Here is a 22,212-nt window from a genome sequence, read left to right on the forward strand (position 1 = left end):
GGACTAAGTTATACGGGGTCAAATATTTATGAAGAGCGCGCTAGAAAAGTGTTTAATAGCAAATTAATGCGAGTTCAGGGGCAATATCTAAGCTAAAAAAAGTCTATAAATATAATGCTATCCTTTTCGCTAGCACTGAGCGGAATTGGTAAGTATAATAAGACCTAAAGGTCAAATCACACGCTTTCGCTGCGCTCCTGTCCATTTTAGTGGACACGCAGCCTTAGAAATAAAAAACAATTTTGTATTGCCGCCTGGCATTTATTTACAAAGTTAGCTAGAACAAACATGTTTTCATAAATCTATCACAGTACTAAATAAAGGATCCCAAAGACAAGTAAAATGGGTGACAATATTATATTGCTAGCGCCGGACTCAGTGCGGCCCGTCATCAGGCGATCCATGTGCTGCAGGATTCTCCGTTTTGTATTCTCCAGTTCTTCTGTTTCGCTGTTATTTGTCGCCCTGAGAAGAAAAAGAATTTGATAACTATAACAATTCTGTTGTACCTACACAATCTCTAAACTAAATTAACGGGTCTAAATCTAGTGCTATCCTTCTCCACAGGGAGTTTTATGAAAGGGATAGCAATATTATGCATTTAGACCTGTCACCTACACTTACAATACAATGACAGCTACAATGTCACGATCGCAATCACCTCTGATTGGTTGACACTCGCTGCCTATTGGCTACAATGCATTGTTGCAACAAGAGTACCATAAATTCAGCCAATTACAAAAATTGGGATTGCGATTGTAATAATGTTTTTTTTTTAGATAATAAGAATATTAGCCATGCTAATCATGACTAATACTCCCCTTTCCTATCCATTTAAGCGTAAAGTTTGTGCCAGGAGTGGGTACGACAATAGTGCAACGACTGGGGTTTGAACCGCCGACCTTTCGGAATTCAGTCCGCTTCTCAACCGTTGAGTTATCGAGGCTTTTGATGATTGATGTAGGTTTTCGGAATCGACTTACAGACCAGATTTAGGTAACCTAACTTACTCTAAAGTAATCTAACTAACGTACCGTAAGTAACCCAACCTCACCCTTTTTTTCTCAAAAAACCTCACCTGATAGCTCTACAATGTGACACATCAGGCACCACAAACACGGGGGCCAAGTGTGTCGCGTGTGTCGTATTGGGCGCCATGGGGGCCCAAGGGTCGTGGCCCCCTGATACTGAGATCACGTGGTCGGGCAGGTGGGTCAACCCCGCAAACAGCTTGTTGGTGCGAGCTATGCCTGAGCGGAGTAGCGCTGTGTCGAAACTGAAAGATAAATATTATTATTTACTAGAAGATGCCCGCGATTTCGTCCGCGTGGATTTAGGTTTTAGAAGATCCCGTGGGAACTGTTTGGTTTTCCGGGATAAAAAATTGTCTATACCAATAACATGGACGCAACCTCGGTACCAAATTTCATACAAATCGGTTGAGCGGATGGGTCTTTAAGAATCCCGTGGGAACTCTTTAGTCTTTGATATTCCGGGATAAAAAGTAGCCTATGTCCGTCCCTGGGATATAAGCTAACTCTGTACCAAATTTCGTCAGAATCGGTTAAACTGTTGGCCGTGAAAAGGTAGCTGACAGACAGACACACTTTCGCATTTATAATATTAAAGTATGGAAGTATGGATTGTTAAAGAGTACCAAGCATGCAATGTTTGCTCGGGCCACCATTTTTGTAAATAGTGTCAAAAGGTGGGTAAACCCTGCGCCAGTATCTGTGTTCTATGCAGTCTGTGTCGGTACGTGTACGTGTGCGTGTCATCTTCTTTCTTTCTTCTCTCTGGGCTGGTTTCCGCACTTAAACGTTTCCGTCTGTTGTGTGTGCGTTGCCCCTCTCCGCCGAAGGCTTCACTCCAGTCATCCAAGCTCGCTCCAGAAGCCAAGTAGACCGCCCAGGTTGCCGAGGGGCTTCATGAAGTGAGGTTGGGGATCCCAAATGGTGTTCTCGTTGTTCTGCCACACCCGTGCAATGCTGGAGCACGTGCGTCGGTGTTTCATCGACCTCCATGCAGGCCCGTGCGACGTGTGCGTATCATATACACAAGCCTACGAATATGTCTTCACTTTATGTGCTTTCCCTATCTGAAGTTTTATAATATTTTTGCCTGAGAGTTATACCACTTACCAGTACCAGTAACTTTGGGTATGTCTATCTAATAAGTAAGCTCACTTGGATTGAAAGTCAAAATCTTAGGCAGGTAACTAACTTTCTGTAACTGATAAATTTTGTTATAATAAAATACCTACAGACTTACAGATTAGGGAAGAAATCCGTGCACATCTGGTGGAAGTACTCCAATGGTACAGTGGAGAGGAATGGCTGTCGCGAGCTGGTGGTGGTTTGATACCAGCCATACTCCACACACGTCTGATACGTCCACAGGCGCACTGGAACACAACGAGTTAGACGTCTAAGGAACCAAAAGCTTAATTTGCTATAATCCGCTAAACTAGACAAATCTGTATGGTGCAATATGCGATATGCGCCGCCCGCCCTCCCACAGCTAAACATGCAGGAAAAGCCAGCCATCAAGCAAACAATACGCACAACCACCACACAAATCCCAAAATCACTCGACGCACGTTTCGCCCCGACACCGGAGCATCCTCAGGAGGTTTAGCGGATTATAACAAATTAAACTTTTGGTTCCTTGTATTTCATGGAATTCTGAAAAGTAACGCTTCTATACAAGGTTAGGACGTCATCATCACCAGCCGTGGTGATGATGACGTCCGACCGTGGTAGTGGGCCAGTCATCACTGGCCCACTACTACTACTGAACATGGGTTTCCTCAGAATTAGAAGGGTTTTGGCCGAACTCCAGCACGCTGGCCAAGTGCGGATTGGTAGACTTCACACAGCCTTGAGAACACTAAGGAGAACTCTATGTTATACAGGTTTGTTTCCCAACGATGTTTTCCTTTCGATGTTTTTTCGGCTCTCGCTTTTCATGTTCAGGAGATAACCTTAACCTCATGAGAAGGATTTTGCAGTAACCTTAAAGCGGAACTTACATTACGAAATTAGTGGCACGAAATTAGTTTCACAACATTAATTTCATTATCGATTGCACGTGTAAACGTTTAGTTTTGTAATGCTGCATTACGTAATATAGAGCTTCGATAGCTCAACGATTGAGGAGCGGACTGAATTCCAAACGGTCGGTGGTTCAAACCCCACCCGTTGCATTATTGTCGTACCCACTCTTGGCACAAGCTTTACGCTTAATTGGAGGGGAAAGGGGAGGATTAGTCATGATTGGCATGGCTAATATTCTTTAAAAAAATATTAGCGAAATTAATGTCGTGAAACTAATTTCGTGCCACAAATTTCGTAATGCAAATTCCGCTAAGGCTTTTATACATAACTGTACCTACTTGAGTGATATTACGTTATTTTTAAGATAGCTGTGACATATAAACAGACGAAACTAAAGATTTTTGTTTTACGAAACCCTAAACATCGCAACTTACTGGTAGCCTGTGGTGAATCATAGCTGGTGTTGGTGTGGGCGGCAACTTGCACGGAGTACCGAGATTCGATGCACGGTTGAGTCGTGGATTGCGAAGTTATCCAGGAGGCCAAACGCTCCACTGGATCAGAGCCTGAAAGTTGTACATAAAAGACTGAGAATTAAAAAATCGGTCAAGTTTGAGTTGGATTTGCGCACGAAGGGTTCCGTACCATCGTAGGTACAAGAAATTACACTTTTTAATTTTTTAATTTTCACGGCGGTCATTTTGAAATTTTTATTAGGTATTGTTATTATAGCGGCAATAGAAATACGCATCCTGTGAAAACTTTAACTGTTTAGCTATAATTATAGTCCACGATATACAGCCCGCTGACAGACAGACGAACGGACGGACGGATCGCGGATGATTAGTGATAGATCGTAAAACTGTGGTAATAGGGTCCCGTTGGGCACCCTTTAGTTACGGAACCCTAAAAAATAATATGTTCAGCAGAGTGAAAATACCTATATGGCGGTAAGATAAGTAAAGATAAGTGGGTTCCGTCTACGTCAAAGCCTAGCTATCAAAGTTCATCATGGTAAAAAGTCAAAAACATTTTAGAACTTACTTATAGTGCTGTTAGTGATTCGGTTACAAGCACTAGGTATGTCACCCGGCGTTGCGTATTGAACTAAGTAGGCAAACGTTTCTGTGATTCCGAACCAGTAGAACGTTGCCAGGTCCAAGGGCGAGGAGGCTTCCAAAGGGCCACAGGTGCTGAAAGAGGTAAAAAGCCGGTCAAGTGCGAGTTGGATTCACACAGAAAGGGTGCCGCGCCATGGTATAAGAAATCTCAAAACAGTATAATAAAAATTTACTGCGCTAAATTAACAACACTGCAAGTTAATAACGGACAGCGCCATCTTGATGTAATTTAGTAATCTAATGATTTGGTCGTGGACACTATTTTTTTGTGTGATGTTTCACAAATCTGTGAAGTAAATCCTTACTTGAATAGTTGTGAAACCCTCTGCACCCCGGCAGGAGTAGCCAGCAAGGCGGTTATATTCCTCATAGCGTCCTCAATACTAGTCACGCACGCTTCGCTGCCTTGCGAGCGAAGTGCTTCTGTTATCACTTCTAGATATTCTGGAAAATACAACAATTACTTTCATAAACGTTAAAATATCAGCCTGCGGATGTCCACTGTTGCTGTCATCATGCGTCATCATGGTTCAGGAGTTGAGACTTGGAATTCAATCATGAAGTCGTTACTTGGACCTTACAATATTAATCCACCATGAACAGTTCCTGAATATCCATAACTTATTAGGCCAGCAGTGACCGTGTAGCGTTGGGATTAAGGAATTGGATCCAAAGAGTTTTATGGGACCATCTCGCAAACAATTGATTAAAAGAAATTGTAAATCAGCCCAGAATACTCAGGGAAATCGGTGCACATACGTAAAAACAAGTGTAAATTAAAAATTTATAACACCCCCGACAAGTGAAGGTAACAGTAACTAGAAAAGAGCTGATAACTTTCAAACGGTTGAACCGATTTTCTTGGATTATAGCTAAGAACACTTTCCATCAAGCCGCCTTTCAAACAAAAAAAACTAAATTAAAATCGGTTCATTCGTTTAGGCGCTACGATGTCACAGACAGATACACAGATACACACGTCAAACTTATAACATCGCTCTTTTTGGGTCGGGGGTTAAAAATGGCCTGAATTGGCTCCTCTCTTTGGAAGTCGAACGACAATTAATTCAGTTCTTTATTAATTGACCCTAAAATATAATTTTTTTTTTCCTTAGTCAAGTAAATAAAGGACAAAAGGGGTATTTTAACATCAGATAACCTGGGAAGTTCTCCTGAGCATGCAAAGGCCCGCTGTCAGAGAGTGCCACGGTGACGAGATGAGGGTACGCAAGTCTCATCCAAGTCGCCATGCTGCCTGCGTAGGAGCACCCCACCAAAGCCACGCTACCGTTCCTGGGAACCAAATAAATTGATGTTATTCATGGTAACGAGTTCTAATACCCACTGGGCAGACTTTTAAGTCTTTTAAGACCTCCCTGGTGTTGGTAATGATGATTTCAGTGGACTGTGGTCTTATAAGACACGGATCCGATTTACGACAAATTAATTTGGAAAACAAGTGTAAATTAAAAATTTATAACACTCCCGAAAAGTGAAGGTTACAGTAACTAGAAAAGAGCTGATAACTTTCAAACGGCTGAACCGATTTTCTTGGATTATAGCTAAGAATACTCTCGATCAAGCCACCTTTCAAACAGAAAGAATTAAACTAAAATCGGTTCATTAGTTTAGGAGCTACGATTTAGAACGCCAGCGCAAGCTTGTCTATCTGTCTGTAATACTTTAATTATTATTTTGGAGAGTATATGCTAAGGAACCCTAGTTTCCCGCTCACCATTTTACTATCAAACTGCGAGGCATCATAAATGGCTGTAGTCTGCACCTCTACATGATAAAAATTCCACGGACTCCTACGAAGCGATTCTTTTCCTCGTTTCTAATGACTCCTAGACTATAGAATGCCCTGCCGGCTTCCGGTTTACCAGCTAGCTATAAACTTGAGAGAGTGAAAAAAAGATATCGTTTATGGTAAAAGTTTGAACTGTTCTGATGATCATTATAATTTCGAATTACCTCTACCATTAACTCAGTCAAGAGGGAGGTTTTACCTCAGATAGGCAAATGATTTAACTGACTGTTTTTAGGTTAATCTGTATCCACCAAAAATGTACTCTTATGGTGTGACAGTCCGTCTGTCCGTCCATCACAACTGTTTATGTCAGTAACTATTACCTGTATCTCCCATTCTCGAAGCTGTCACTCCTGACATGTTGGATGAACTGCGCCAGGTCCCCAAGCGCCTGGTCCACGTTCAAATAGCGAAGATCATGTACACTGGTCTCACTGGAATCAGAAAAATCTAGGCTTTACCATGAATTATTAGCATTTAATGTATAAGTAGTAGTAAAAATATAAAGAAAGTATACCTATAGGTATTTTCTTTACCTTAAATATCTAAGGTTCAAGAACGTTTGGAGTGTTCACTTAAAAAAGGTGCTCGTGAATAGCCTAGTGGTTAGAACGTCCGCCTCCTAATCTGAGGTCGGGGGTTCGATCCCGGGCACGCACCACTAACTTTTCAGTTATGTGCGTCTTAAGCAATTAAATATCACTTGCTTTAACGGTGAAGGAAAACATCGTGAGGAAACCTGCATGCCTGGGAGTTCTCCATGTTTTCAAAGGTGTGCCAATCCGCATAAGCCAGCGTGGCAGACTGTGGCCTAAACCCTTCTCATTCGGAGAGGAGACCCGTACTCAGTAGTGGGGCGGAAATGGGTTGATCAGGTTACTTAAAAAAGGACTCATCCCCGGTATTAAATATGAATTGGAGCAGTTTTGGGTTTTCCATGACAACACCACGTCCAGTCATCATCCTTTGACCGTGTAGGTCATTCGGACAATCGTCAATTAACCTGCACCATAGCAGGGCTGGCAGCTGCTACTTCAATAATACAGAGTAGATATATAATGAATGAATGGATGAATATACTTTTATTGTACAGCACAAAATTAGTACAGAACAAGTGTAAATTAAAAATTTATAACGCCCCCGATAAGTGAAGGTTACTGTAACTAGAAAAGAGATGATAACTTTTAAACGGCTGAACCGATTTTTTTGGATGATAGCTAAGAACACTTTCGATCAAGTCACCTTTCAAACAAAAAAAACTAAATTAAAATCGGTTCGTTCGTTTAGGCGCTACGATGCCACAGACAGATACACAGATACACAGATACACACGTCAAACTTATAACACCCCTCTTTTTGGGTCGGGGGTTAAAAACACATACAAAGCACAACAAAATATAGGCAGGTAGGTACAATTTGGCGGCCTTATCGCTACCTAGCGATTTCTTCCAGGAAACCAGAAAAAAATGTGTTAGTAAGAGCCGTTATATTATGCAAACAAATGTCATTTTGGTCTGCTACGCTACCTTCGATATCCTGTCAAAGATATCTTAAAATACTCCTCTATAAAACCCAACTTGGCCAATCCTAACTAGGTAACTGGCCAAGTGCGAGTCAGAATCTTGCACCGATGGTTCCGTACACGGATAATTTTTCCGTCATTTTGGCGATAAATCGAAAACTATTATGCATAAAAATGAATGAAAATCTGTTTTAGAATATACAAGTAAAGCCCTTTCATATACCCCACTTGTCACATTTTACGTTGAAAATTGAAACACATTTTAATTTTTTTTTAATGATGTAAACACGAATTCACGGTTTCCGGATTTATTCCTTTACCTGTGCTATAAGACCTACTTGCCAAATTTCATGATTCTAGGTCAACGGGAAGTACCCCATAGGTTTTCTTGACAGACACGATGGACAGACGGACAGATATTGTGTAAACCATTACTGTCAAGAATGCAAAGGGCAGGACATATGCAGCGCATGGACGACACACGAGCCCCGAAAAAGTTGTTGGACAGCAAACAAAAGCAGTGGGCGTCTATAAGTTGATAATAACGATAATGTTGACCAATGTTTGGATCTAGAAAGTGGTAATTTCTTGTGGTGCAACCCTAGTATCAATTGTGTGGATGCCCAGCCTCGCGAATGGGCAGATCACATCTAGTTAAGCGTCATTGAGATGATGAGATGAAATGACGCTGACACTCGGATTAGGAAGTCCAATATTAGCGGAATGTCCACTCTGACCTCACCGGGGGTTTAGATTTGAAAAGCAGATTTAAAAAAAAATTGGTCAAGTGCAAGTCAGACTTGAACACAAAGGGTTCCGTACCATCCTACAAGAAATAACATTTTTAGGTTTCCGTACCCCAAAAGGAAAAACGGAACCCGTATAGGATCACTTTGTTGCCTGTCTGTCCGTCGTGCCTGTCAAGAAACCTATAGGGTACTTGCCGTTGACCTAGAATCATAAAATTTGGCAGGTAGGTAGATCTTATAGCACAAGTACCTACAGGAATAAATCTGAAAACTACGAATTTGTGGTTACATCATTAAAAAAAAATTAAAATATGTTTCAATTTTCAATGTGAGATAACTATACCAAGTGGGGTATCATATGAAAGGGCTTTACCTGTAAATTCTAAAACAGATTTTTATTTATTTTTATGCGTAATAGTTTTTGATTTATCGTGGAAAATGTTTGAAAAAATACCCGAGTACGGAACCCTCAGTGCGCGAGTCTGACTCGCACTTGGCCGATTTTTGTAAAAGAAATCTGTCAATACGTCAAAACTCCTCAGATAAAAGTTATTTGACGATTGAAAAATCGGCTCTTAAAAGTCTAAATTCTAAGTATGAAGTTTTAGATAGGTTCCATGCATTTCCCTATCTCCATAATATCTGAAAACGAATGCCACGCCTGGCAGAGCATTGGCATACCATACATCAGTGGCTGCAAAGTGGTTATGATTTATGACGTCAAATAGCTGGCGCGCCGCCAGGTTAAGTGCCTTTAACACGAGCCACATTAAATATCGCTTAGAACCTCGAACGAAAATTCGCTTGGAAGTGAATTGCTACAACGCAGTCTTCTCCTTATTCAGTTACTAGCTGATGACCGCGACTTCGTTCGCGTGGATGTAGTTTTTTAAAAATCCCGTGGGAACTCTTTGATTTACTTGTTGTATTGTTACTCTATCACCTGGTTCAGAAAACAGATTGTACTGATAAGAGTCAGCAAGAAACTCAACGGTTGCTCTTTTCAAATTATAGGTATATGTTACAAGATTATCGCTGTAAAAATTCACTTCACCATCTTGAGGGCAACTGAAATATCCACCGGTTACTTCCACGCAATTTTGTTCATATAATTAAATAATGTGGTCCGTGTATAAACAGCTTTATAGTTTATGGTGACCATTACCCGTAATGATGTAGGGGGCAGTAATGGGAAGTTATTGGCACCTTCACAGTGTTGGAAACGTTCCATGGGGTCGCGAAAATGTATGTTAATTTACATAATTAATAAAATTATATTACTTTTTACCCGACTGCGACAAAGCCATAAGGAAGGGTTATGCTTTTAGCAGTCTATGTATGTAAGTTTGTATCCAGATTCTGTGTGTTCCACCGTAGCGCCTAAACTATACTGGGCTGATTTTGATGAATGAGTTGTCAATTGTCCATGTGATATAGGCTACATTTTATAAGTACGAAAAAATTAGCCTAAGGGAAACATGAAAAAAAGCGGTGGTCTCCAAAAATTTTTTTTTTGCTATTGTATCGAGTGGGATGTCAAATGAAAGAGGAGAAAATTCTGAGTTCATGAATATATGTGTACTAGAACATTAAAATATACCAAGCGACAGAAAAACAATTTTACTATAATATTTCAGCGTTCATGAAGATGATCGCAGTTGGGTTTTAGTTTTCAGCTTTATTTTTACTGTATATACTTAGGTAAGTATATCTTTTAAATTACTAGGTAAGCCTAGTTAAAAAGTCGACCTCTATCGGAGGATTCAAATTCGATCCCAGGTACGCATCTCTAATTTTTCGAAGTTATGTGCATTTTAAACGATTAAACATCACTTGCTTCAATGGCGAAGGAAAACATCGTGAGGAAACCTGCATGCGTGAGAGTTCTCCATAAATTTCTCAAAGGTGTGTCAAGCTTGCCAACCCGCACTTGGCCAAACCCTTCTCATTCGATCTTGCGACATTTTTTCTTTAAATTGTAGTTGTATACTTACGCCAATAAGCACGCAAATTGTTCGAAATCAAATATTACCTATGTATGTTTGTAACAAGATGATTATATGGTTATATATGTGGAATAAATAAAATTGAAGTGTCTGTCTGTTTGAACGGGCTAATCTTCGGAATGGCTGAACCTATTTTGACGGGACTTTCACAGACAAGCAGAGAATTAACCAAGGAGTAACATAGGCTAATTTTTAACCTACTTTAAAAAATAGAGGAGTTGTGATTTTCTACCTCCTATCTCCGAGATTTTTGAACTGATTTGCATAAATATTTTTTTATTCGATAGAGGAACTTTGCGACATTGTTCCATAAAAAAATTGGATTATAACTCCGCTGCAGGGCATCTGACCAATCCACGCGGGCGAAGCTGCGGGCATCATCGATGTTGAAAAAAAAACGTTTTATTCTAAGGGGAGACAGTGAGCTCAGTATTGATGGCTTGATGATGATGATGATGATAATGATGATAGATCGATAGAATATAGACTAGCCGACCCGCCCCAGCTTCGCTCGTGTGTAATATAGATAAGCGCCTTCCCTAATTCTAATTTACAGTAACTACTATCAGACTAGCATGAAAAGTTGTTTAGCATAAAACGATCGTTTGCTCTGCAGCGCTCGTGGGTTCCGTATCAAATCACATTGCGCGGCGCGGAATCAAAACCGACTAATTAACGCTCTATACTCTAGGGGTGCGACTGTCTGTTACACCGGAGCGTATCTCTGTCTATACAAGGTGCGTAACATCCCGGTAAGTTGAGGTTAGGACCGATGTGTAGACGTACCAAAAAAATAATAAGCCTCATAGCGTCATACCCGTGGGAGATATGAGGATTTGAAGAATTTGTGCAAAACTCCAATGTGACGACCGTGCAAACAGCTGATTGGGGAAATGAATTCGTAAAAACTTCTGTGAATTCCAAGGATTGTTTGAACGTTTGTCAAGTAGCAAAGATAACGAAAGAATCTATGGCACTAGTTATTTGATACTACCGCATTTGTCATGTTATAATAATATGATTTATAAAATACGCTGTACAAAAATTATTTACTATATTATATTTAGCATACAACGATCGTTTGCTCTGCAGCGCTCGTGGGTTCCGTATCAAATGACATTGCGCGGCGCGGAATCAAAACCGAGTATTTAACGCTCTATACTCTAGAGGAGTGGCTGCCTGTTACACCGAAACGTATCTCTATCAGATAGAAATTAAAATTCAAGACAAATTCTTTAGGTCACTAATCTAGGTGCTATTACTTAGAATAGTTATGTATGTATGTATGTTTATTAATATAAGTATAGTCTGTAGATTTCTGTCTTTTAGTCTGTAGATATAACTAACACAATATTTGTACGCCACTATGGCTAATGTGTTGAACCTTGTAATCATATATACTCATCTTTTATACACACATTATGCAAATAAATAATTCTATTCTATATTCTATTCTATTCTTTAAAAATTCCTTGCGACTTGGTACTATCCAACACTAGCTTATCCTTTCAGCAAAGGTTGCCTGGTAGAGATTGCTCCAAGCAATAAGGCCGCCTTTGCACACAATTGTTTTTTCTGTGCAGTGTTGTACACACATGTCTTTTACATGTGCAAAAACACATGTAAAAGACATGTGTTTTTGTGTGCACTAAAGTGTTCTATCTATCTATCTGCCACGAGTATCGCACTACGAGGTGCATTATTTTTTTGGTACATCGATCCTAACCTCAGCTTGCCGGGATTTTACGGACAATGTACATTATCTAATACCTTGTATAGATTCTATACTTTCTGTCGATTCTATATAAAGTATTAGATACTAACTATTTGGGACTATTACAAATGTGGCCATATGTTACACCGAAGCGTACCTATCTTCAATATATTATACACTCGTACGAGTAACTTACTAACTAACATAATCAACTTACCACTCAAATCGTTGCGGCTAGAAACTACAAGTAAAGAAATGAACGACCTAATTCGGAGACTCTTTCACCACGGTAAATGAAATTCTATTTCTCGTAATTCACTACCTTCACATACATATCGTACATCCCATTGTTACTAAATAGTGAAAAGAAACAATACTTAATCTCACAAAAATCTCGGGCCACTATAATTTCTTCACATAATTGCTATTTTCTCCGAAATATACAAGTTCACACGCAAGTACCTACTACAATGAATCGTATGAATCGTTATGAATACTAATGTACTTAATGTTAAAAAATTTGTTAATATTTCAACAGTCTTGATAAGTTGTAATTCAAAATTCCCACGCTACATTTAATTATGTTTTAAACAAGGTAGCACTAGGAGTACTTAATCTATATTTTTATTCCTGCAAAGAAATTATCTGAATTATCATCGAAAACCTTGTGGAAATTGAGTTGAAATAATAGTCATAGGGGATATATAATATCTACATAAGGATCAGGAAATCCACCGCATTACGATTTATGAAAATTTTGGGATTTTATGTTGATAAATTGAGAATTAAGTAGGAAAAAACCCGGCCAAGTGCGAGTCAGACTCACGCACCGAGAGTTCCGCACTCGGGTAATTTTTCCGACATTTTGCACGATAAACTCAAAATCATTATACATAAAAATAAATAAAACTCTGTTTTAGAATTTACAGGTAAATCCCTTGTATATGATATCCCACTTGGTAAAGTTATCTTACTTTGAAAATTGAAAATACTAAAATTATTTGTTCATGAGCACATTTTAATTTTTTTTTGTGATGCAAATGAAAAATCATGATGTTCGGATTATTTCTTTACTTGTTCTATAAGATCTACCTACCTGCCAAATTTCATGATTCTAGGTCAACGGGAAGTACCCTATAGGGTTTGGACAGACAGACAGACAGACAGACTGACAGACAGACTGACAGACAGACAGACAACGAAGTGGTCCTATAAATAAATAAATAAAATAAATTATAAGGGTTCCGTTTTTCCTTTTGAGGTATGGAACCCACATAACATAGAAATTGCGGTCTCTAAAAATAAACGTCTTACTTCATACTTCCTGATTACTCTCCTCTGGGATATGTCAGAGCGTTTGTTACATTTCTCGCGGGATGAAACCCAACCATTGTTTAATCTGTGCCTCCCGGGAATTAGCGCTTCCTTGTCTCGAGGCTTGGTCGCAATAAATTTCAACTTAAACAAGACACCGTCATGTCTTTTTGATATTTATTATTTCCTGTCTTTTTTAGATCTTATTTTCGCGTAATTCTTTGGGAGGTTTGTACTAAACATCAAAATAATATAAAAGGAAAAGCTTACTGTCTGACTGACTGATATATCAACGCACAGCTCAAATTTCTGGATTAATCGGGCTGATATTTGGTATGCAGATAACTATTATGACGTAGACATCCATTTCTCATCCCGGGGTTGAATTTTTTAAATTCAACAACCGGGGGTCAAATAGGGGGTGTTGTTGGTATTTAGCAATAAAAGTTAGTTGTCATCCTACATGCCTTTCATTGAGACAATATGGTGGTAGCGGTAGGATCCGAACCCACGCCTCCGAAGAGACTGGCGGTGGTTAAAATTTGCCTCACCTGGTGGTAAGTGATGACGCAGTCTAAGATGGAAGCGGACTAACCTGGAAGGAGTATGGCAATTTTCACTAAACCCCTTCTTCTTTGGTTTTTACACGGCATCGTGCCCGAACCCTAATTCGCTTGGCGGCACGGTTTTGCCGGTAGGTTGGTAACTAGCCACGGCCGAAGCCTCCCACCAGACCAGACTCGAAATTTAGAAATTATAAAATGCCGGGAGTCGAACCCGGGACCTCTCACTAATAAGAACTAATAAGATCACAACGCTTACCAATGCGTCCAGGCTGTCAAAAACCTACGATCACACTAATATTATAAAGGCGAAAGTTTGTATGTGTGTGTGTGTGTGTGTGTGTGTGTATGTTTGTTACTCCTTCACGCAAAAACCACTGCACGGATTTGGCTGAAATTCAGAATGGAGATAGAAATTATCCTGGATTAGCACATAGGCTACTTTTCATCCCGGAAAATTAAAGAGTTCCCACGGGATTTTGAAAAACCTAAATCCACGCGGACGAAGTCGCGGGCGTCGGCTAGTATAATATATATCGTATATATCGTATATATGCGAGTATATTAAATATCGTACTCGTGTGTATGGGTTCCATTCGGTGTAATAGGTGGTCAGGACTTAGTTTGCAGAACAATCGAATCCAAACCAATACACACATACAGCTATGTAATGCGCGCGACTTTGCTCGTGCACCGATATCGACGCGTTGGGAATTGCTATCGACAGTCTCCATCTAATGGTATTGCTACTCGTGTTTAATTTTACACACAGTGGGAATAAATAGGTTTGTTTTGAACGCGATATGAAGTTTTCATCCTACTAATATTATTGTAAATTTCTATTAAGCCTTCATTTTAAAAATTCTGTGTATATCTTGTGTAATGTATATTTTATTTAGGTATAGTATTGCTGTGTACACCTATTAGGGGTTGTCACTTAGATAAGGATCTTTTTTTTTTATGTTTGGACCATTTTTAGTAACAACCTGTTTTGTGTACCTTTTCAATAAATAAATAAATACTAGCATTACTAGCTTATGCCCGCGAATTCGCGTAGACTATTCAAATTTCTACCCCCTATTTTACCACGTTAGGGGTTGAATTTTCAAAAATCCTTTCTTAGCGGATGTCTACGTCGTAATACATTGCTATATTCAGTTTGACCCGTTCAGTAGTTTGAGCTGTGCGTTGATTAGTCAGACTCATATCTACGAGTACGTCATAACAGCTATCTATTTTTAACCCCCAACCCAAAAAGAAAGGTGTTATAAGTTTGACGTGTGTATCTGTGTATCTGTCTGTGGCACCGTAGCGCCTAAACTAATGAACCGATTTTAATTTAGTTTTTTTATTTTATTTGAAAGGTGGCTTGATCGAGAGTGTTCTTAGCTATAATCCAAGAAAATCGCTTCAGCCGTTTGAAAGTTATCAGCTCTTTTCTAGTTACTGTAACCTTCACTTGTCGGGGGTGTTATAAATTTTTAATTTACACTTGTCGACACGTAAGAAGTGGAGTATCGTATGAAAGGGCTTTACCTGTACATTCTAAAACAGATTTTTATTTATTTTTATGCACAATAGTTTTTGATTTATCGAGCAAAATGTCGGAAAAAATACCCGAGTACGGAAACCTCAGTGCGCGAGTCTGACTCGCACTTGGCCTGTTTTTTACCATTTACATAATCTTCAATTGTGAAAATCATGAAAATGATCGATGCTTTTTCCAGGAGCATTCTTTTAATAGATTTTTTTATTGGAAATAGAAGTGCTTTAAGAAGGCTTACCTGGTAGGCCTAGTGAGTCCGTAGTATCTGTGCTCGGTGTAGAATAATGCAGCTTGAGCGCTCTCCGCCAGTTCAAACGCCAGTCCGCCAGTGAGCCAGCCAGGGGAGATGGCCCACTCTCCCCCCACGAATATCACGATGTTAGTGGAATTCGCGAGCTCATCATTGTAGAGGTATCTCTAAGAACAAATATTGAAGTGTAACAAAGCACACAAAATAATTTTTGTAGTGTCTCAACAGGTTGAAGTCTACAAGGAACCAAAAGCTTGATCCTAATCCTAATCCTACTAATTTTATAAATGTAAAAGTGTGGATGTTTGGATGCTTGTTACTCAAAAAAACTACGAAGTTTGGAATGGAGATAGATTATACCCTGGATTAACACATAGGCTACTTTTTATCCCGGAAAATCAAAGAGTTCGGCGGACGAAGTCACGGGTATCAGCTAGTTAGCTATAATCTTCTAAACCCGACAAATCTGTATGCAACATGCAGCATACGATATGCGCCACCCGCCCACTGGTAAACATGCAGGAAAAGCCAGCCACCAAGCCAAGCAATACGCACCATCACCAGCACCACACAGATCCCAAAACCACTAACGCACGTTTCGCCCCGACTTCGACATCTTCAGGAGATGTAGACTTTAGCATCCTGCATGTTTAACAGTGGGAGAGTGAGCGATGCATATCGCATCTCTCGGTTTCTATCGGTCTGGTTTAGCGGAATATAGCAAACTAGCTGATCCCCGCAGCTTCGCCCGCGTGGATTTAGGTTTTTAGAAATCCCGTGGGAACTCTTTGATTTTCCGGGATTAAAAGTAGCCTATGTGCTAATCCAGGATATTATCTATCTCCATTCCGAATTTCAGCCAAATCCGTCCAGTAGTTTTTGCGTGGAGTAACAAACATTACACACACACACACACATACAAACTTTCGCCTTTATAATATTAAGTGTGATTAAATGTGCTATTAAACCTTAACTACCAAATTTCATGATTCTAGGTCAACGGGAAGTATCCTAGTTATAGGTTTTCTTGACAGACACGACAGACGGCCAGACGGCCAGACGGACAGACAGACAGACAACAAAGTGATCCTATAAGGGTTCCGTTTTTCCTTTTGTGGTATGGAACCCTAAAAATGAAACTAGATAAAAATATTGAAATATCTCATATAGATACCTATTACCTACCTATCGAGGCACAATACCTATTTCCATTTCAATTTGTAAAAGGCTGACTCATTTTTTGCGCAACGGATCAGCTTGGCTGTCCAGCGTGGAAATGCAGTCAGTATTCTTGGCACCATTCCACGCGGGCATGATTTGTATAGTCACACTAATATTATAAAGCCGAAAGTTTGTATGTGTGTGTGTGTGTGTGTATGTTTGTTACTCCTTCACGCTAAAACTACCACACGGATTTAGCTGAAATTTGGAATGGAGATAGATAATATCCTGGATTAGCACATAGGCTACTTTTTATCCCGGAAAATCAAAGAGTTTCCACGGGATTTCGAAAAACCTAAATCCACGCGGGCGAAGCCGCAGGCATCGGCTAGTAATTACATAAGGCAAGCTTTAAGTTTTATTGTAATATTTTCAATTAAAAAAAGATAAGGTTAATAAAGTTATATCACCTACCTCCTTATTTCTCACCAACTCTACTTACTTAGAATAGGATACCTGAATGACTTGCTTGATATAACAATGATATAGCGTGTATAATTATTACTAAGAATAATTACTGCTGAGACGCCACCATTATGTGGGTTTAATTGTATAATTAAGACTATTTATAATTATTGACTCATTATAATACCTAAGGTCTGCGAGTAATTGAATAAAAACTTGATATTACAAAGAAACACCTAGCTTGCAGAATAAAAATGATTTTCTTTTCTTTGCGTATTGTCCCCAACACAGGGAGGAACGATCAGCGACTATGAAGTTTGGATCATGGTGGCATCACACTAATATTATAAAAGCGAAAGTTTGTATGTGTGTGTGTATGTTTGTTACTTCTTCACGCAAAAACCACTGGACGGATTTGGCTAAAATTCGGAATGGAGATAGATTAGCACATAGGCTACTTTTTATCCCGGAAAATCAAAGAGTTCCCACGGGATTTCAAAAAACCTAAATCCACGCGGATGAAGTCGCGGGCGTCAACTAGTTGGGAGATAAAAGGTAATAAAGGTGTAAAAAAGCCTTACCTCAAAGTATGACGTCTAATTTTTTTTAATATTTAATTCATTTAATTATTATACTTCATGCATTGCCAGACACTTAATATCGTGGCAACTCCTTGCCAGACACCCTTAAACTTTTAAACTTTGAGGACATCTGGCAGGGGGTAGCCACGACACATTTTCTGGCAACCTTAGAATCCTTCGCTAACTCGGAATTCAATGCATACTCTCGCGACACAAGTGTAAATTTAAAATTTGTAACACCCCCGACAAGTGAAGGTTACAGTAACTAGAAAAGAGCTGATAACTTTCAATCGGCTGAACCGAATTTTCTTGGATTATAGCTAAGAACACTTTCGATCAAGCCACCTTTCAAACAAAAAAAACTAAATCAAAATCGGTTCATTGGTTTAGAAGCTAGGATGCCACAGACAGATACACAGATACACATCAAACTTATTACACCCCTCTTTTTGGGTCGGGGGTTAAAAATAACAAGTTTGCAGCCTTGCATAACAAATAACTATTACTATAACTTACCATCTGAAAAGTCTCTGTGTTCGAGGCATCGAAGTGGTTTAGTCTGACTGTTAACCAACTTTCAATAGGGGTGTTTCGTGTTACGGGGGTAGGTGGTGGAGGTTCGATGTCCCGGAGAGCCAACACTGTTGGAAAAATGAAGAAACACCACCCTGAAAAGTAAAACAAACGGATTTTTGCACAAGACCGAAATACGAATTTTCATCCATACTTATTCTAGACATGTTAAATTTTACACATTGTAGGCGCTGATTAAGTAAATATTGATTTGTATAGTAATTAAATACGGCTAGCTTTAAGTTTTATTGTAATACTAGAGGATGCCCGCGACTTCGTCCGCGTGGATTTAGGTTTACAAAAATCCCGTGGGGACTGTTTGATATTCCGGTATAAAAGTTGCCTATGTCAACAACAGGGACGTAAGCTACCTACATCGCTACAAAATTTCACGTGGGAACTCTTTGATTATTAGGAATAAAAAGTAGCGTAGGTCCGCCTCCGGTATATAAGCTAACCCTGTACCAAATTGTGTCAAAATTGCCGTGAAAAGGTAGCAGACAGACAGACAAACAGACACACTTTCGCATTTCTAATATAAAGTATAGATTTTCAATTAAAAAAACTATAAAAAAATATATTGAGTAATTTCTGGTAATATGGACTGGATCAAGTAAAAAAACAAATTCTATTCTATTTTATTAGTTTTTTTATTAGTTTGTCCTTCAATCACGCTGCAACAGAGCAACGCTACGACGTCGACGATCTAGGGAATTAAATATGCTAGTTTTATCCCGGAAAATCACAGAAAATTTTCAGTATACATTCAAAATTTATAACACCCCCTACAAGTGAAGGTTACGGTGACTAGAAAAGAGCTGATAACTTTCAAACGGCTGAACCGATTTTCTTGGATTATAGCTAAGAACACTCTCGATCAAGCCACCTTTCAAACAAAAAACTACATTAAAATCGGTTCATTAGTTTAGGAGTTACGATGCCACAGACAGATACACACGTCAAACTTATAACACCCCTCTTTTTGGGTCGGGGATTAAAAAGTTTATTAAAATATTCACTGACACATATTTTACACCAATCAAAAACACAACAATAAATGAACTGAATTTACAATCAATACATAATTATGATAATTCGATTACGAAAATCATTATCAGTATTTGATATGGGTTATCATATCAACCTACAACTAATTGGGTACCTACATATTGTTCCAAATTAAGCGAATTTATGACCTTTCACTTAGCGGACGATGGAGAGAGCTATGCTTCGAGTTTCCCTATGTGAACAGAAAACAAAAATGTGGAGCCGACTACGCCAAAGCCAAAAGGAAGGGTGAAGGTGCCCACGCACTTGAACTGAACTACAGTTCCGCTGCAGTGCAGTTCGAGTGCGTGGGCACCTTTAGAGGCGCATGCCTAGAATCGAACCCCCGCTCTCCGAATAGGATGTGGACGTCTTTACCACTAGATAGGTTATCACGTTCAACATTTTGATTTTTTACCCGACTACGACAAAGCCAAAAGGAAGGGTTATGATTTTAGCAGTCTATGTATGTTTGTATCCAAATTCTGTCTGTTCCACCGTAGCGCCTAAACTACTGGGCCGATGTTGATGAATGAGGTGTCAATTGATTCGATCCGGGTGGCATATTTAATACAAAAAAAAATATGACCTAATGGATGTTACATCAAATATTACCTATGTTTTTTTCAGGAGCATAATTTTAATAGATTTTTTTAAAGTGTAAAGGCAAGTCCAAAATTGATTGCGGAATTTTGTTAAAAGATTCTATCTGAGCGAGGCCAAGACGAGTTTGCTCAAGTTATTTAGGCTAAACATTACTAAAAACTATTATACTGATAAGGGATTTATAATTTGAATAATCTTATCTAGCTTAGAAAATATTTTGTGATAACAGAGTTTGGCATGCATTTGAAGATAACACGGGATAGCCTAGTGGGTTATTAGGGATCCGTGCCCGAAGGGTGCCAACGGGATTTTTGTGGAAAGGATCAGCCTGGCTGTTGAGCGTGAAAATGCAGCCACTACTTGGCACCATTCCACGCGGGCATGATTTGTACAGCAAGTTGGTAATTAAATAAGGTCTACCTTTGTTTTAATATAAAGATAAGTACATTTAAGTAAGATTTTCAATTTAAAAACATAATTACATTATCTTTTGTTTTAATGTTAATGACATTTCACAAAAAAACGGTGTCTGAATTGGACTCACGCATGAAGGGTTCCGTAAAAGAGTTTTTTTTTAATTTTCATGGCGACCATTTTAAAATATCTATTATATGTTGTTATAGCGGCAATACAAATACAAATTCTGTGAAAATTTCCACTCTCTATATATTTAGAATAGAATAGAATAGAATTAAATTTATTCATTGAATCAACATACAGGTAATACAAAACACTTACGCTTAAAATATAAAACTTAAAAAATAAATAAAACTTAAAATATAAAATATACTATATGTTGTGCCAACGAAAACGGTATTTACGGTTTACGGGATACAGCCCGCTGACAGACGAACAGACGGACAGCGGAGTCTTAGTATGTAATATGGTCCCGTTAGTGCCGTTAGGATTGGACGGAACCCTAAAATCATTCAATAAATAGGTAGGTAAATTATACACGTATAAATAAATCTGTGATTCTTGTGGTCGAAAGCCAATTTCCGTCGATTGTTTGGCGTTTGTATTTTTCGAAACGCTATTTTGTGAATCCCTATTGTTACAGAGTCAGTAGCACACAGTAGCACGCCTCCTGAATAACCAGTATGTAAGTGTACGTGTGTAGAACCGTACCACAGAGTAGGACTGACTGCATGTTTAAGGCCGATTCACACCGATTGCGTATGCAGCACGTACACGTGACACGTGCGTAGTGACGCGCGTAAACCTCTAACACACCGGGTTACGCATACGTCCACGCTTTACGCAAGCGGTGTGCCATGTTTCATACAGTTCCATACAAATACAAAAATATTTATTTCGGTAAAAAACAAGTTTACATATAACATAGAAACTGGGACCGTCCCAAGTAAGTGACTAATATTATACTAGTACTTGTGGCGGGCGACCCCGCATTCCATACATGGTACGCGCTACGTCTACGCTTACGCAGCCTGTGTGAACGAGCTATAAAGTTTTCCTTTTTTTTAGAATCGCCTCGCGAAATCGCAGCCTTAGAAATGTTACGTTTATATATCAACTGTATTAAGAAAAACCAGATTTCTCTCGGTAGAAAAAAATCATTAATTTCTATGAACGGTGACTCATTTTATTGATACAATGTTAATAAGAATTTTGACTCATGTCCTCTATGAGACGACACCATGGTTCTTTATCATAGAGCTATTACGCCTACTACTCTAGCCCGTAATACAATAACAGGTAAATAGACAAAATAATACAATCTTCCTGACCTCTCGGTTACGGAAGCCAACCCAACGGAGGCTATAATTTTATACGTAAGAGATGGTGCGCAAATATGTGCGCAAACTATACTATAATATGCGTACTGTGCATTTATACCCGACTACGGCAAAGCCAAAAGGAAGGGTTATGATTTTAGCAGTCTATGTATGTATGTTTGTATCCAGATTCTGTGTGTTCCACCGTAACGCCTAAATTACTGGGCCGATTTAGATGAATGAGGTACTTATCTTGATTCGTTGTAAAGATTCGGGTGACATAGGCTATTATTTTATATGAAAAAACGGAACGGATGTTAATTTAAAAAGTGGGGGGCTCCAAAACTTTTTTGCTATTGTATCGAGTTGGAGTCAAAAGAAAGAGGAGAAAA

The 22,212-nt window shown here is 39.1% G+C and overlaps 1 protein-coding gene across 1 annotated transcript; it reads right to left on the minus strand.

Moving 5' to 3' along the window:
• Window positions 1-300: 300 nt before the first annotated feature.
• LOC123878208 (putative serine protease K12H4.7) lies at window positions 301-19,475 on the minus strand. Its single transcript, XM_045925333.1, has 11 exons — window positions 19,455-19,475; window positions 18,375-18,526; window positions 15,640-15,818; window positions 6,311-6,421; window positions 5,337-5,470; window positions 4,483-4,621; window positions 4,101-4,249; window positions 3,491-3,622; window positions 2,272-2,404; window positions 1,079-1,276; window positions 301-465 (listed from the first exon to the last, which is right to left on the minus strand). The coding sequence occupies exons 1-11, from the start codon at window positions 19,456-19,458 to the stop codon at window positions 306-308; spliced, it is 1,491 nt and encodes a 496-aa protein (XP_045781289.1). The 5' UTR covers window positions 19,459-19,475; the 3' UTR covers window positions 301-305.
• Window positions 19,476-22,212: the final 2,737 nt, after the last annotated feature.

The sequence above is a fragment of the Maniola jurtina genome, chromosome 25 (genome assembly GCF_905333055.1).
Source record: "Maniola jurtina chromosome 25, ilManJurt1.1, whole genome shotgun sequence".
Lineage (NCBI taxonomy): Eukaryota > Metazoa > Arthropoda > Insecta > Lepidoptera > Nymphalidae > Maniola > Maniola jurtina.